At 39.7% G+C, this 15550-nt stretch overlaps 1 protein-coding gene across 2 annotated transcripts in view; it reads left to right on the forward strand.

The window, feature by feature from the left end:
- The first annotated feature begins 3757 nt into the window (after nucleotides 1-3757).
- XPO1 (exportin 1) overlaps nucleotides 3758-15550 on the forward strand; it is a 45322-nt gene continuing 33529 nt past the window's right edge. The window contains exons 1-3 of one of the 2 annotated variants that reach the window (XM_025868704.2): nucleotides 3758-4536; nucleotides 7791-7922; nucleotides 13475-13576. In XM_025868704.2, the coding sequence (XP_025724489.1) occupies nucleotides 7797-7922; nucleotides 13475-13576 (228 nt within the window). In that variant the 5' untranslated portion in view covers nucleotides 3758-4536; nucleotides 7791-7796. Of the gene's footprint in view, nucleotides 4537-5058; nucleotides 5377-7790; nucleotides 7923-13474; nucleotides 13577-15550 lie in introns of those variants that run through there. The other variant, XM_073897661.1, reaches the window with a different exon arrangement.

The raw sequence follows: 15550 nt of genomic DNA on the forward strand, positions 1-15550 counted from the left end.
GATAGGGAATAAACAGGTAGCATTCACCTATTGTGATGGGTATGTAAACTGATACAACCTTTTTAGGGGTTACCTTGGTAGTACCTATCACAATAACAAATACAATGTCTTTCACACCGTTGTTCCACTTTTAGGATGTTAACCTAGAGAAAAATTCACATTTGTGCCCAAAGATTAATATACAAGGATATTCACTGCAGCATTATTTTTTTTTCTCTTAAGACTTTATTTATTTATTTGACAGAGAGAAACACAGCGAGAGAGGGAACAAAAGCAGGGGGAGTGGGAGAGGGAGAAGCAGGCTTCCCGCTGAGCCGGGAGTACGATGCGGGGCTCAATCCCAGCACCCTGGGATCGGGGCTCGATCCCAGCACCCTGGGATCACAACCCGAGCCCAGGGCAGACGCCCAACGACTGAGCCACCCAGGCGCCCCAGTGCAGCATTATTTCTAAGAAGGAAAACCAGAAATATTCTATTGTCCTCAGTAGGGGAATGGTTGAATCATTTATGGTACTAAGAAGATGTGGAAGGCTATGGGACTGTTAACAAGGATGAGGTGGATTTGTATATACTAATCTTTTAAATAAAAAGCAAATCACTGAACAATATGTATGGTATGATGTTATATATATTGAACAAAAACAAAGCAAATATATTTGTAAATGCATAGAAAATACCTCAAAGCATACATACCACACCCTTACTAATGATGATTATTTCTGGGCAGGAAAAATAACGGGGGGATACACAGAGGGGAATTTTACTTTTTACTGTAGGTACTTCTTTCTCTATTGTCTGAATTGTTAGCCATGATCATGTATTAATTTCTAAATTAAAAATAATTTTAAAGAATAGTGGTGCCTGGCTGACTCTTTCAGTGGAGCATGTGAGTCTTGATCTTGGGGTTGTGGGTTTGAGCCCCACGTTGGGTGTAGACATTACTTAGAATCTTAAAAAAATATTTTTTTAAATAGAAATAAGTAGTATGTGTTAAAAAGGAATTTATGAGTTTGTTTCTCTTATTTCCGATGAATGTTATTGTTTTGTAAGACAATGTGAACTAGTAGAAAGAACACGTAAGTTCTAATGTTGACTCAACTACTGTGGTGTGTACCTTTGTGTATATGTACGTGTGTTTGAAGAGGGGAAATCGAGAATGAGATTGCAAAATACCATTTGACAGGGTTACTATGAGAGTCCAGTGAAATATTGTACAAAGAAGTCTCAGCCTGCTAGACAACTGGCAGGCACTCAGTGCAGTGTACTTACATTTCCTTATCCATATCCCACTCCAAGGTTTGAAATCTGTTTGATTCCGGTAAATGAAGGTAATGAAAAAAAAATTAGACGTGTCAGACCTGTGTTTGGAATTTGATCTTGAAAATACAGCGATCAAACATCTACTCCCATCACTTCTTTTTACACTTGTTAATAACAGGCTGATACTGAACACTCCATTTTGGTTAATTCTGGGCAAAACTGATGGGCTAAATATTTACATCTGATTCACGATAGTCAGACAGAGATGACTTCCTAGGGGGTTATGATTTAAAGATCAGATGAAAAGAGACAAAGGGACCGCAAACTGAGACTATTTGAACTTTACAATCCACACAGTGCTTTATGGGTCACACTGCTCCTTCATAGTCATTTGATCCTTGATGGATGAGACAGGCATTAATGATGTCAGCCTCATTAAATGGGTGAGATGGGTGAGAAGGAAACTGAGGCCCAAAGAGGTGAAGTGACTTGCCCAAGGGCACACTCTGAACAAAGCCAGGTCTTACTCCTAGTCAGTTTTTACTCCTAGTATTCTGCCATTAAAAAAAAAAAAAAAAAAATCGGTGTCCTGGTCCAAGAGCTGAAAATGTGGAGGGAAAAAGTTTGTTTGTTTTTTAAAGATTTTATTTATTTGACATTGAGAAGACAGCGAGAGAGGGAACACAAGCGGGGGGGGGGGGGGGGGAAAAGCAGACTCCCGGCAGACTCCCCGCTGAGCAGGGAGCCTGATGTGGGCTGATCCCAGGACTCTGGGATCATGACCTGAGCCTAAGGCAGACGTTTAACGACTGAGCCACCCAGGTGCCCCGGAAAAAGTTTTTTTTAAAAACAGGAAAGCTCCAGTCTTCCTGGTACCAAATGACCAGTGTATACCAGATATGTTATATATTATGGTTTGGTATTATTCAGTTAGGCAATGAATAAAAATCTTAGGCCTGAAAGTCATCCAATAAATACTATTTTGGTAACTCCAAGAGTTGAGTTATAGAGTTTTGCTTTATTGGAGGGTGAGGGAGTTATTATTATTATTTTGATCTTCGAGAGAGAGAAAGCGATAGAAAACAAGCAAGCAGGGGGAGGGGCTGCTGGGAGTCGGATCTCACAACCCTAATATCACGACCTGAGCCGAAAGCTTAACCAAGTTGAGCCACCCAAGCGCTCTGTGAGGGAGTTATTCTTAAGTAGTTTTGGTGTTAGCCATTATTCATTCCGAGAAAAGATCTGCTGTTGAAATTGCAATTTAAAAAATCATTGATTAACCTCTTGGTGGCACAATGGGCCTAGAAAATTTTGGTGGGCTACTTGCTGTTTAAGCAAAGAAAAATCAGTAAACCTGATTTGGAGAGCACTTGCAGCAAAACAAGCGAGGCAACCACGTGAAAGGCCACGTGCATGTCACTTTCATAGAAAATGCTATTTGGGATGATGAAGAATGTGAAGGGCAGCTATGTTGAGAAGTCAAAAGTAGGGGCAGATCAAGGGCATCTGGTGGGAGGCTGTTGGCATGCACCCTAATCCAGAAAAATACCCAAGATAACACTAATTACAGGGATTATAGTGTCTTCGTTTCTAGGAAGGGTTGGTTGTTGGAGCAGCCAAAGCCCAGCCCGGGGAGACACCGAGTTAAAATTTGAAGGAGTCTTTCTCAAGATCCAGATACTTTTTCCACGACTCTGAGATGATAAGGCGCCAAGAGTGCAGACCCCCACATCTCACCCTAACCTCTTTCACGGTTATTCTCACCCTCAACTTCCAGTCCCCAAAGCCCGGGCTTTAAAATGGATGGTCCGAGGCCTACAACTGGCCTCCGGTGCATTCTTTTCGCTCCTTTTTTCCACCCCTCCCGGATTGAAAAAACAACTGGGTGCGCCCTTCCTTCTCAAAGCGGGGCTCCCTTCCGAGGGGGCGGGTCCTGATCACCGCGGGCTCAAACCCCGCAGGTTGGCGGGAGCAGGCGGGGGCGGGCCGGCGCGGATCGGGAGAGAGCTGAGCGAACGCTGCCGCGCGCCGCGCTCAAACTCGCGCCGCCAGCAGCTCACGAGCTGCGCCCCACCCTCTCCGTCACCAAACGCGCCCAGCCAATGAGCGGGCCGGAAAGGCCGGGCCTGCGGGCTAAGCATTGGGAGGGGGAGCAGCGGGAGGGGGACGGGAAGTCGAGGGCGGGCTGCACTTGATTGACAGGTCGCTCGCACCAATCCTCCGCGCGGCTTGTCTTCGCTCTCTTCTCAGCTGGGCTCAGCTCTTCGTCCCACCTCCTCCTCTTCCACCCCCCTCCTTGCTCCCTTTCGACCCGCCCCACTTCCCCTCCCCCACTCTGCAGGCAAATCGCTGCTGGAAAGAGGCGGGGGCCGAAGCGGCGGGCTCGTGTGGAGACTTGAGGTGGGATTGACGGGCGATCTGACCAATAAGAGGTAGGCTGATGGCGCGGCTGTGGCTGGAACCGGCCAATGGGCAGGCGGGCTGGGGGCGGAGGCCCAGGTTCCAAACGCTCCGCGGCGCCATGGGCTGAAAACTCAACCGAGATGGAATCTCCCAGTCTGAACCGGTTTCAACCGGTTCCGAGTTTGAGGCACTAGGAGGAGGGGGAGAAGCGGCTGCAGCGGCCGCGGCAGGAGCAGCGGGAGCTACAGCATCAGCAAGAGCAACAGTAGCTACAGCCCCGGCGGCGGTGCCTGTTCCAGTCTTTGCTGCTGCAGTCCGTGCAACCACCCAGAGGGGGAGGGGGGAACCACCAGTCGCTGAGGAGCAGGAGAAGGGGGGAAAGTTTAGGCGAGCCTGGGTGGGGGGGCCCAGCGCCGGAGCCGCGTGAGAGAGGGAGCCGTATTTTGGTAGGGGGGAGTCGGACTGCAACTGGCAGCAGAGCGTCCCCCGACCTTGTGGACTCTATATCCCTTACTCCTGCCGCTTCTGCTGCCGCCTGTGGCTGGAGGGTCCCCCTGGGGCTGAATCTTTGGGACTTGACCCTTTTCCCCTCCCCCTTCCCTCACTCCCCAGCCAGGCGGGAGCATTTATTCCACGGATTAATTCCCCTTCCTTTTTTGGGGGGGGCGGGTGGGTGTGTGTCGTGGGGGGTGTCCCTGAAATAGTAAATATTGTTGAGCTTTTTTTGCCCTTATCTTCGTTTTTTTAATTTCCTTTTTTAAGGTGGGAAAACTGTGAAACCCACCTTGATTTCCTCCCCTCTCCCCCCTCCCCACCTTCCCTCGCCCTAATCCCCCGACAAGGAAAGAAGCAGCAGTTGGTTCAATCTCTGGGTAAGTCGACTGTGTCTTCGGGGCCGAGGGTCGGGCGGCGGCCGGGCGGGAGGAGGCCGGCGTGGGGCGCGGCGGCGGCCGCGGGAGGCGAGCCCGGGAGGCGGCGGCGGCGGCGGCGGGCCCACAGCAGAGCCTGCGATTGAATGGAGCCGCTTCTGCCGCTGGGGGATGGAGGCGGGGAGGCGGCCGCGAGAGGGTAGCGCTTGCTGGGTTATTCGCGTGTGCGGGTGGCGGTGGAGGAAGGCGAGGAGCGTGATAGTGAAGCGAGGCCGGTGTGGGTGTGGAAGGGCTTCCCCAGCCCAGGGGGCTGGGGAGAAGTTGGGGTGATTTCAGGAACATCTCTGTAAATTATTAGGAGTGGAAGTTTCCAGAAATATTTAGTGCAGCAGCATTGAAACGTCCGCCTGCATCACGTGGCCCCTCGGTGGAGAGCTTGGGATCGGGGGAGGGAGGGGCTGCCGAGTCCCTCCTCCTCCTGCAAGGAAACTCGAAATCTCTCTGGTTTTTTGCAGAGTAGGATTAGAAGTAGGAAAGGTTAGTTGATTGTTCAGGGTTCTGTAAATTGGATTCCGTTCTGTAGTTTGTTGGGGGGAGTGGGTTGAGTGTGTTAAGCGACCGAATCGTTTTACTGCTGGATTGTACAGTGGATGATGCCCTGATTCTCCTTCATTCCGATGTCTCCGAGTTTGGGATGGGTGGGAAGAAGTGGAGTAGTACAGGAAGCTTTAGAGATTTGCCCAGCCCGGACCTCCTCTGATCACGCAGAGGCCATGCTGCATTGAGAATGGGGCGGTGAACTTCAGGCGCCTGGTCTAAATGCCTCCTCCGAGTATGGGCGGGGTGAGTGCTTGCTCCGGTATGCTATAGTTAGAACTGCTGCAAATCGGTTCGGGTGGGAAGCGAGGGGAGGGCGGGCCTTAGTGAGGTGTGTTTCTACTGAATGAAGCAGGCAATTGCCCACACATCTAAGTAGCAGTCTCTCCTTGTAGCGACTTGTTTTTTGACCTACTACTTAGTAATCATAAAGCAACGGTTATGGTTTGGATGGGAGCTGGCAATGTGCAGCTGCCTGCTTATTCAGTTAGAAGTGGCAGTGAAGGTATTTTGGTAGTCACTTGTAGAGTCACATTGCTGGATAATCCCTTGTATATGCTATCCAGTGAGTGGATTTTGGGATTGAGTGTCCCAAGGAAAAAAAGCGATTGTGGTTTCACGCTCTCCCGCGATGGCTGTTTGCTATCTGCCTGATTGTGTATCTTAAGCGTGTGGGACACTGCTGTTAATGGAAAGAATGTTTTGGAAGCTGTTTGATTTGGGGGACTAAATGTGCTTGGCATTGACCAGAAAGCCGCCATTTCTGTACAGTTCAAGAATAGGTAGGTCATTTCGAAGATAGCCGCTAGTTCTAAGGATGGCAAACTACTGTATTTAACGCAAGCTTCTATTCTAAACCTGATTTTTCACAGGAGTTTAGCTCGAAGAACTCTGTAAGGACAATGTACTTGAAAATGAAACTTTTTATAGTCAAATTGTTCTTTTTGTTTGTTTGGGTTATTAAATTATGATAGGACTACATAGGAGAAAAGTTAGTTCAGTTTTTAACCAAAAATTGAAAACCTTTGATATGTACATCTTGGTGCTTTGTGGGCATTGTTTTTCTATCTCAATTTTTAAGACTGTTCTGATCTTTAAAATATGGTATTTGATGCGAGGAAGTTTACACATTTGGTGGAATATATATATGTATTTTCATTTTTATATTCGTATGTAGATTAGAGATTTTTGTTAATGCATGTCAGATGTTCTTTTGGTATTAAAACATTAATAACCGCTATGAATTTTTGAGATCTCACCAATTTTTGCTGTCAGTAATGGGCTGAACGATTTCAGAGGAATAAAAATCCTTGAACTCCTAATTTCTCAATTTTTACATTACCTCTAACTTATTGACTCATCATTTACACTTAACATTTTTTTTGTAATTGGCATTATCATTAAATAAAGCATTTGTGTTGAAATTGCTGCCATTGTTGTTAACATTTTTAAACTGCTCAAGAAGCCAAGAAACAGTCTTTTTCCTATCCTATCAAACATAATGTAATCAAATCCCACCCATTTCCTGATCCTGGAAGGTTTTTAAGAGGGGGAGAAGTGGAGGTAACCATATGACTTTGTTGGGTCCAACTACGGTCAACCAGGGGTTCTTAACCTGAGGTTTCATGCATGACTTTCAAGGTGTCTTGGATTTTCTGTGATTGTATGCAAAATTGTGAGTTTTTAAAATTTGGCAGGCGCTATCCTGTTCTTCTGATTGTAAGGCATCTTGACCCAAAAAGATTAAGGAGTACTGATTTAGCCAGTCAGACTACAGTGGCACTGGCTTTGAAGAAAAAGCAAAGATTTTTGTAATGCTGGGCAACAAAAATGTGAATGTGTGCCAGCATCTTGGATTAGAATCCTCTTAAAAGGGTAACATTGCATATAAACTGGTGGGTTTTAACCAGTGCATCATGTGAGGTGAAGAAGTTTGTTTTTCTGTTATTACAGAATTTCTCTTTATTTGAAAAATATTTGGCAAGCTTTTACAGTTTTTTACCTTGCCAATGAATACCTGGAAGTTGTAAAAAAAAGTTTGACATGCTGCTGTAAAGTGTTTTTCTAGACATGTTCAAGGAATTTTAATCTCCACATTTATTGAGGGCTGGAAGAAATAGATGGTTTGAATATAAAAATTTTTAAATTCTGCTAGTTATTGGCATATATAATAAGAAAACTTGGATACCACATTTAACTTTCAGCATCTTCCTGTTTTTTTCAGCATATCTTAAAAATTAAGGTAGCATACAGGGAAGGGAGCTTTTACTGAAACAGAAGACCCTATTTAGGAAGGGGTAAATCCACTTAAACTTTATCTGTACCTAAAAATTTGAGATTAAGACTTTGAACTGTATCAATTTTTAGAGCCATAAATTCCTAATAACGGTTTCATTAAAAGAGGTTAGGAGTAATTTTATTTAAATATTAGTAGAACAGTAAGATTTTTCTGGGAATTTAAAATAGACACTAGAAAAGTTGAATGAGCTAAGTATCTTCAGCATTTAGTTGCTTTTACTGTAATTTATTTAGGTAGTGTCTAAAATACTCATTATAATACTTGTAAGAACACGGTTGAAGTAAAATAACTTGAGTAGAAAGTTTCTGACTGGTAATACCAAAATTTCATAGGCACCTTAAATTTTTTTCTTTATTTACAGTAATCTATGCCAGCAATTATGACAATGTTAGCAGACCATGCAGCTCGTCAGCTGCTCGATTTCAGCCAAAAACTGGATATCAACCTTCTAGACAATGTGGTGAATTGCTTATACCATGGAGAAGGAGCCCAGGTAAAGAAGCTGAGCAAAACTTTATAACATTGATAGAGTGCAATGAAGTTATTCAGTTAGAATAAGATTTTAAATTACCGCCTTTTTGAAAAGTGTTCCATAGTTTGTATTAAATTGAAACTATATATTAACCAATGAGAAGCAGCCTGCAGAAATTGCAGTATGTGCATTATATTTTGACGTGGTTAGAATGAGATGTTTTGGAATATTATTACTTGTTTTGTCTTTTAAGAAACCTTTAGTCAATTTAATGAAAGATAGAGCCTAATGTATTGAATGTTTTATAGATACTAAAGGTTGTGTATCTTTTATGTGTGTAATATATTTGGAGTTAAAAGATTCTTGTATTTTTGAAACATTTAAATTACAGAAGTTCTTCACTGATAAAACTTGTTTTAAAAGTCCAGCAATACCAAGCAACTTAAATTATTTGAATTTAAGACTTGTAAAAGTGGTCTATTAACGTAGGCAGTTATCTTATACATAATCCATGTTTTGATGAGTTTAAAGTTTTTGGGTTTTTATTTTTTAAAAACACCCAATTGAATGATAGGCAAGACAGGAATGTTCATAATTTTTTTAGGTGTTTATGTTATAAGAAACTGGGTAATCTTGAATCTTCACTCTGTGGAGTTAATCACATGAGTTTTAAATTGTAAAATTTTCTGTTGTGGGATTTAAAAGTCTTTTAAGGTGATGTGACAAAAACCAGTAAAATTTTGTTGCCAAAATACTCTATTCCTAGTAGATGATGTCTAGTTAGTACATGTCTTGAAGATACTAGTTTATATTTGCATAGTTAAACCCTGAGTGCTATCACACTTTTTAGAAACCTGAAAGGTAGAAATTTTATCTTTTATAAATTATTTAAAGAGCATGATGTATAAATAGTAGCATGTGCATAAATATTCCATTCCCTCTGAAATACATTATTGGTTTTAGTATATATATAACAAAGAGAAAACTTGAAAGGGGACCATGAAAGTTGTATGAGTGGTAAAAATTATTCTGCAGGTTTTGTAAGGTTGGTCCGGTTTTCTAACTCCTAGTGGCTTTTGGTCCATGTTCTTGTCTCCAAAAGCCTTCCTGAAAAGTTATTCTGTCCGTATGTATTACACATACCATGTAGTTGTTTCTTTGTGCTATACATTCAACGTGGAGCTTTAAGCTTCATTTCATTCTAACATGCATGTATGGAAAGAAGCTACTTTTGGAAGTAGAGAAGTAAGGCTGGGCTCAACTTTGAATATATTAGAAGCACAAGTCTTGTAGCCATTAGGAAGATGGCAATTTATTTATTTATTTTTAAAGATTTTATTTATTTATTTGAGAGAGAGAATGAGATAGAGAGCATGAGAGGGGAGAGGGTCAGAGGGAGAAGCAGACTCCCCGCCGAGCAGGGAGCCCGATGCGGGACCCGATCCCGGGACTCCAGGATCATGACCTGAGCCGAAGGCAGTCGCTTAACCAACTGAGCCACCCAGTCGCCCGGAAGATGCAATTTAATTTTATCACCTCACTTAGCTGCTACTGCTGTTTAAATCTTTGTTCTTTTTTAACGTGGCTCACAACATCTGAAAGTATGATGGATAAACAAAGACCAATATTCTTCTAGGCTTATAACTAAGAAGTAATAGTTTTTATCATGAAGAATATATTGGTGCTGGGGTGCCTGGCTGGCTCAGTTGGAAGAGCATTTGACTCTTGATCTCACAGATGTGAGTTGAAGCCTCATGTTGGGTATAGAGATCACTTAAAAAAAAAAAAAAGACATATATGTATGTATATATATATATAGGTGCTGCTGCCTTTAGTAATGTTTCACATTATTAAGATTTAATGATTTGTTTTAAATTTGATTTTTTAATAAGATATAGACTTAGGAAAGTGTTTTCTATTTATCAAGGCAAAATAAACTTTCCCAAAAGTAAGAACTATATGTCTAGTTATAAGACAAATTTGTTACATATAGTCACAAACTGCTATTTGTCGTTGTTATAGATAAGGAAATGGAGGCTTAGAGCTCTTAGAAGTCAGCTAAAACCTTTTTATCTCAAAGTGTGTCTTTACACTTGTAGTTCAGTGGATTTTTCATATGCCACCTCTTTGGGGGTCTTATTGTGAATAAAAAGAAGAAAAAAGCTGTCGTGGAAAACGTTTTTAGTGAGGGGTGTCTTGTTTTAGTCCAGTAAGTTTTCTAGTCATTGCTCTAGAGTTTCAGCTACAAAGTTAGCTACCTTACAGGAGACTGGAAGATAGTAGGGTTTGTAAAAGCACCTGTTATGGTGCCTCATACTTAGAAGGCATTCTGTTTAAAGGGTACTTTTGGAAGTATAAAGAAGATTTAGCATATTTACACAAACTCATTGTTTTAAAATATTGTATGGTTTCTTAATTTTTTTCCAGTCTCATATGTCCTAAAAATGGCAGCTATAGAAATTATGCTGATTAAACCTTAAAACTCAGAGGAAGCTAATTTTTTTTTAAGGATTACATAATTTCGGAGGGGAAGAAATTGTTAGAATGGTGCCTTTTAATCTATACCCAGAGCTTATGTCCAAATGGGCACTATAGAAGGATATTTAACACTGTAACATTAGGGCTATCTTTTCTAAGTATTTTTCTATTTTTAGCCAAGTTAGGCAGCCAGCGGGAAAAATATATGGAAGAGTTGTTTTCTCCAATACTGTGTTAAGTGACTTGAACTCTTAATCTATTGCTTAGCAACTAAAATACTTTCACCATTCATTGAGTAACACAGGGAGATACCAAATTCTCTCCTTTAGTTTCCTTCCGTGTCTTTTTTAACCCCTTCTGGAGTTTTAGTTAATAAAAGAATATTATGTAAGGATAGTGGGGTTAGGACAAAGTAAAGACGCTAAGATGCAAATACTAGAAGTGACTTAGAGAGTAAAAGGATGACTAAAAGGAAAGGACATGATTTATGCAGTGTTAATGATAATAGTGCACAATGGTCATTTCAAAAGTTCTGATAGAGTATCTTGACCAAATTGACTTTTACTAGGCATTGATCATTGATCTTTGATATACCTCATGCTCTTGTTATTTGTTACTATTTTATGTGCAAGAATATAACTAGTGAGAAATGAATAGATCTAGTTAGATACTCTCTGGGAGACAGTCAAAACATTGCTAAAGTGTGCTTTGGCCCTAGATAACTCAGATCACTATTTTTTCTGCTTTTTGTCATTATATAGCATAATTATAACTCCTTAAAACTATTAGTCCCTTAACGAAATCTAATCAAAATATGTATATTTTAAGAGCTTATACTCTAGCTCGAACCCTGTACTTGTAGGTTGGAACCCAGGCAACTGGTTTTTCTTCCAAGTTCCATGGTGGTTCTGGTGGTGGTGTCAAGGTACAAAACCACTACTTAGTGGGTGTATATTTTTTAAGTTTTCTTTTAAACAATAAGCAGTGTATGTTGCTAGTTGGTTGATGGGGGAAACCACTATATCTGCTACCTAAGGAAAATAATTCTTAATATCAAAGCCAAAATAAGGAGCATGATTTTTTTTCTTGTAAGTTGGAATAAAACCTAAGTTAAAGATGATTTTGAGGTGTCTGTCAGAGATGGTTCAAATTGGAATGCTTCTTTCCCCCTCTTTGATGCTTGCTTTATAACCCATAAAATCAAACCCTTGATCAAGTTGAATCAATCTAACAGAAAGATAATTGACAAACTTTAAAATTACCAAACTTCTTACTTATGTGTGATAGAACTAGGTAAAAGGTAATTAGGGAGGATCCAGTTGAGCTACAAAACTGCCTTTAAAGGTGAAAAGATTAAGCTATTACTTCTTGAAAAAAATCAATAGAATTAACAGCCTTGGGTAAAATGTGTTCATACCATTATAAAACTATAATGGTTAAAATGAAGAGAGTAGATACATAGTGTCAATATGGCTAGGTCTCTAAAACTCCATTGTCTGTTATACCTTATAATAAAGCTGAGGGAAAGTGTCAAATGAAAAGAGCAGATTGTAGTGTTTTTTATAATATACTATTTATATAAAATTTAGTGACCACACAATTATATCATTCATGAAATTTATGCACATGCTGAGAAAATATGGACAGGAAAAGACACCAAATTCATGAAAGTCATTATCTCTAAAGGAGCAAAAGGACGGAAATGGCACTGGAGAAAAGGTATAAAGGTGATTTCCATAAGTTTTAGAACTTTTATGTTTATTTAAAATTTTTTTTTTTTTAAGATTTTATTTATTTGACAGAGACACAGTGAGAGAGGGAACACAAGCAGGGGGAGTAGGAGAGGGAGAAGCAGACTCCCGCTGAGCAGGGAGCCCGATGCGATGTGGGGCTCAATCCCGGATCACGACTGGAGCCGAAGGCAGATGCTTAACTACTGAGCCACCCAGGCGTCCCAGAACTTTTATGTTTAAAAGAAAAACAAATACAAGTAAAACAGTGTTAACATTTGTTCATTGTAGATGATGGATATATAGGTTTTTATTATTTCTGGGTTTGCATTTTAAAGATGAAAACAGGTGCCTGCGTGTCTCAGTAGGTTAAATGTCTGACTCCTGGTTTCAGCTCAGGTCATGATCTCGGGGTCCTGGGATTGAACTCACTCTTTCAGGCTCTGTGCTCAGTGCGGTGTCTGCTTGAGATTCTCTCCCTCTGCTTATCTGTCCCCCCTCTCTCTCCGTGCCTACTCTCTATCAAATAAGATCTTAAAGATATCAAGCTTTCAAAATAAGCTAGGATTTGATAATGAAATTTAGAAGACTTTCAGAAAACAAAAAATGTGTATTTATAGTAAATTTAAGAGATTTTTTTTTAAAGGGGTTCAGGGTCTTCGTGTTTTTTATGTATCAGGTTTGTAGCCTTACTTAGACCTAGTTTTTATCAGTTTTCCCAAGGAAAAAAACATGTATTATTTTTTTCCCCATGAAATAGATTTTTATAGGTAAGTTTGTTGGAGATAATCTTGGTAACTTGTAAGACAGGGAGTACCATTACGTAATTAAGTATATGTGAATTTTTATATGTTGCTTTCAGTTAAGTGCTGAGAACTCCCTTTACGCTAGAGAAATCTTTGTTAGCATTGGTTGAATTTAAGTTCCATTTTGAGAATACCAAATAAAGTAGTAGATTGCCAAAAAAACTAGTTTCAAAGGGACGTATATTCCCATTTTAAATTGAAGTTTAAGGGGCACCTGGGTGGCTCAGTTGTTGGGTATCTGCCTTCGGCTCAGGTCATGGTCCCAGGGTCCTGGGATCGAGCCCCGCATCGGGCACCCTGGCTCTCCCACTCCCCCTGTTTGTGTTCCCTCTCTTGCTGTCTCTCTCTCTCTCTCTCTCTCTCAGGTAAATAAATAAATTGAAGTTTAAGAGTGATGGTGGATACATTTTTATTTCTGTATGGACTAATTATTTCTTGAGTGTTTCAGAAAGTTAATAGAATCACTGTCCTATTAGAATTTGTGCCTTGCTCAATACCATTTTAATGAATGATTAAAAAGAACAAGTGAGCTTAAAATTATTTTCATGTAATATTTTAGCAAAGAATGGCTCAAGAAGTACTGACACATTTAAAGGAGCATCCTGATGCGTGGACAAGAGTCGACACAATTTTGGAATTTTCACAGAATATGAACACGAAAGTAAGCAAGTGGTGGTTTTAAAATCCATTATTTCTTCTTTTCTTCCAGTCATAAACTTTGAGGAAGGTATCTCATTTTTAGTATTAGCATTTGTTAACTCAAATTATTTAATATTGTTAACTTCAAAATTGAGTCTGAAACATAGAATTAATTCTTGCAAATAGTCCTAAGAATTATGAATGAAGTTTTGTAATTGGGACTAGTATGCAAGGTGGCTTTTTTGGTTGCTTTTTTGTTTTTGTTTTTGTTTTTGTTTTTAGAATATGTATACAGATCTAAGTAGCATAAATTCTGAATGTTATTCAGAGATGAAACAGAGGAATTATTTTGGGCAAGTAATCAATATAATAATACAGGCTAGGCACCTCCAACACCAAGTTGTGTGGGCAGCATAAAACCCTGCTCCATGGTACCAATGCTTTAAATGGGACAGCACTCAGTTTTTATTTGCAATTGAAAAATGTTATAATTTGGGTCCTTTTTTCCTAGTTTGAACAGAAGGGTTGATCAAAATGTGTTTTGACTGTTTTAGGCTTGATGATTCACACTTTTCTTTAAACTGCCTTAAAGTAATAAAATACCATGCATGGCATTCTGTTTAATACACACAAGATTTCCACTTGGTATACATTGTGTTAAAACAGAAAATAGCCATTTTCACATCTGTTTCTGAAATCAGACTGTATTAATTAACAGTTTTAAAATATTAATTAGTTTTGACATCTTGTAAATTTTAGGGCAAAAATACAGTCCAGAACTTCCTCAAAGTGCTAACCTTAAGTAACATAATAGTGTTTGCCTGTTTGCTTGCCTGGTAAATTTTGCTTTTTATACTGACAGACATTACTAATGTTTAAGTTGATTTATCAACAGTATTTTTAAAAACTCAAATTTGTCTTGTGAAAAATGAGATGATTAGAGGAACAGAAAGAAAGCAACAGGTAAAGAATTCTTCAATTTACATAAATTACAAATGATTTGGTGCTAAATTTATGCACTATGACATTTGGCTTTTATGCAATCATTTTTTTTTTCTTTAAAGATGTTAACACTACCTGATATTAATCATAATGTTCCATTATGTTGATTGCTTGTAATAGGAAGAAAAGGGGTGTCTTCCTGTGCAACTGACACAGCTAGGCTTTGACGGCAGGCCTCCACAAGGTCTACCCTTTTGATTCCCTTTAACTGAATTCTGTTCATCAATTGTTTTTGTTTCATGGGCGGTGGGAGGGGAAAGGGGAATTCAATGCATAAAATAAGTATTTCTAAGGGCTCAGTAGAAATTTCTACCATAGGGATCATTTCATGCATTTATTTTTTTCATTTAGTCTTTGCTGTTATCTGTCCCTCATCTTCATAACTCAGCAGTGGATTTCTCAAGTCCTGAGATGTAAAGCAGAAATGTAATTAATTCTTTAAAGTGATATTTGGATTATTTATGGATATTTCCAAAATAGTCATTTACGATTAACCCTTAGATTTGGCTAGCAGTTAAGATTTTTTTAATCAAAATACTCTAATTCAAAAAATGTAAATTCTCTTCATATGTGGAGTCATAATGTTTAGGTGAGATTGGGTTTTAGGATATTATGACGGTGATCTCTGTATTCCTTTGACTTAACTTATAAAAAGCTTTTGTTGGGCTTACTGCCTCAAGCAGGGTTGGCAGAAAGAAAAATATGAATTGTATCTTCAGCAAGCTAATGCTATCATTTTACAGGTGGGGAAAGGAGTAGAGGTTAGTAAATAGGTAATTTAGGTAACAAAAGTATCAAAGAAAAAGGAAAGCAGGGTAATAGCATAAGCTGAAAAACGCTGGCTAAATAGGGTGAAGTTTTCACTGAGATTGTTGCTTCTTACTGGTGTATTTGTGGATTTTTAGTTTTAAAGATCTTTTTAATTGGTTGAGAATTAACAAGAGGATATATTCCAAGTAGTAAGAAATGCATTGTTTTGACTTAGTAAAACTTT

Source organism: Callorhinus ursinus, unplaced genomic scaffold (assembly GCF_003265705.2).
Source record: "Callorhinus ursinus isolate GAN/ISIS: 27379988/994484 unplaced genomic scaffold, GSC_fseal_2.0 scaffold10, whole genome shotgun sequence".
Taxonomy (NCBI): domain Eukaryota; kingdom Metazoa; phylum Chordata; class Mammalia; order Carnivora; family Otariidae; genus Callorhinus; species Callorhinus ursinus.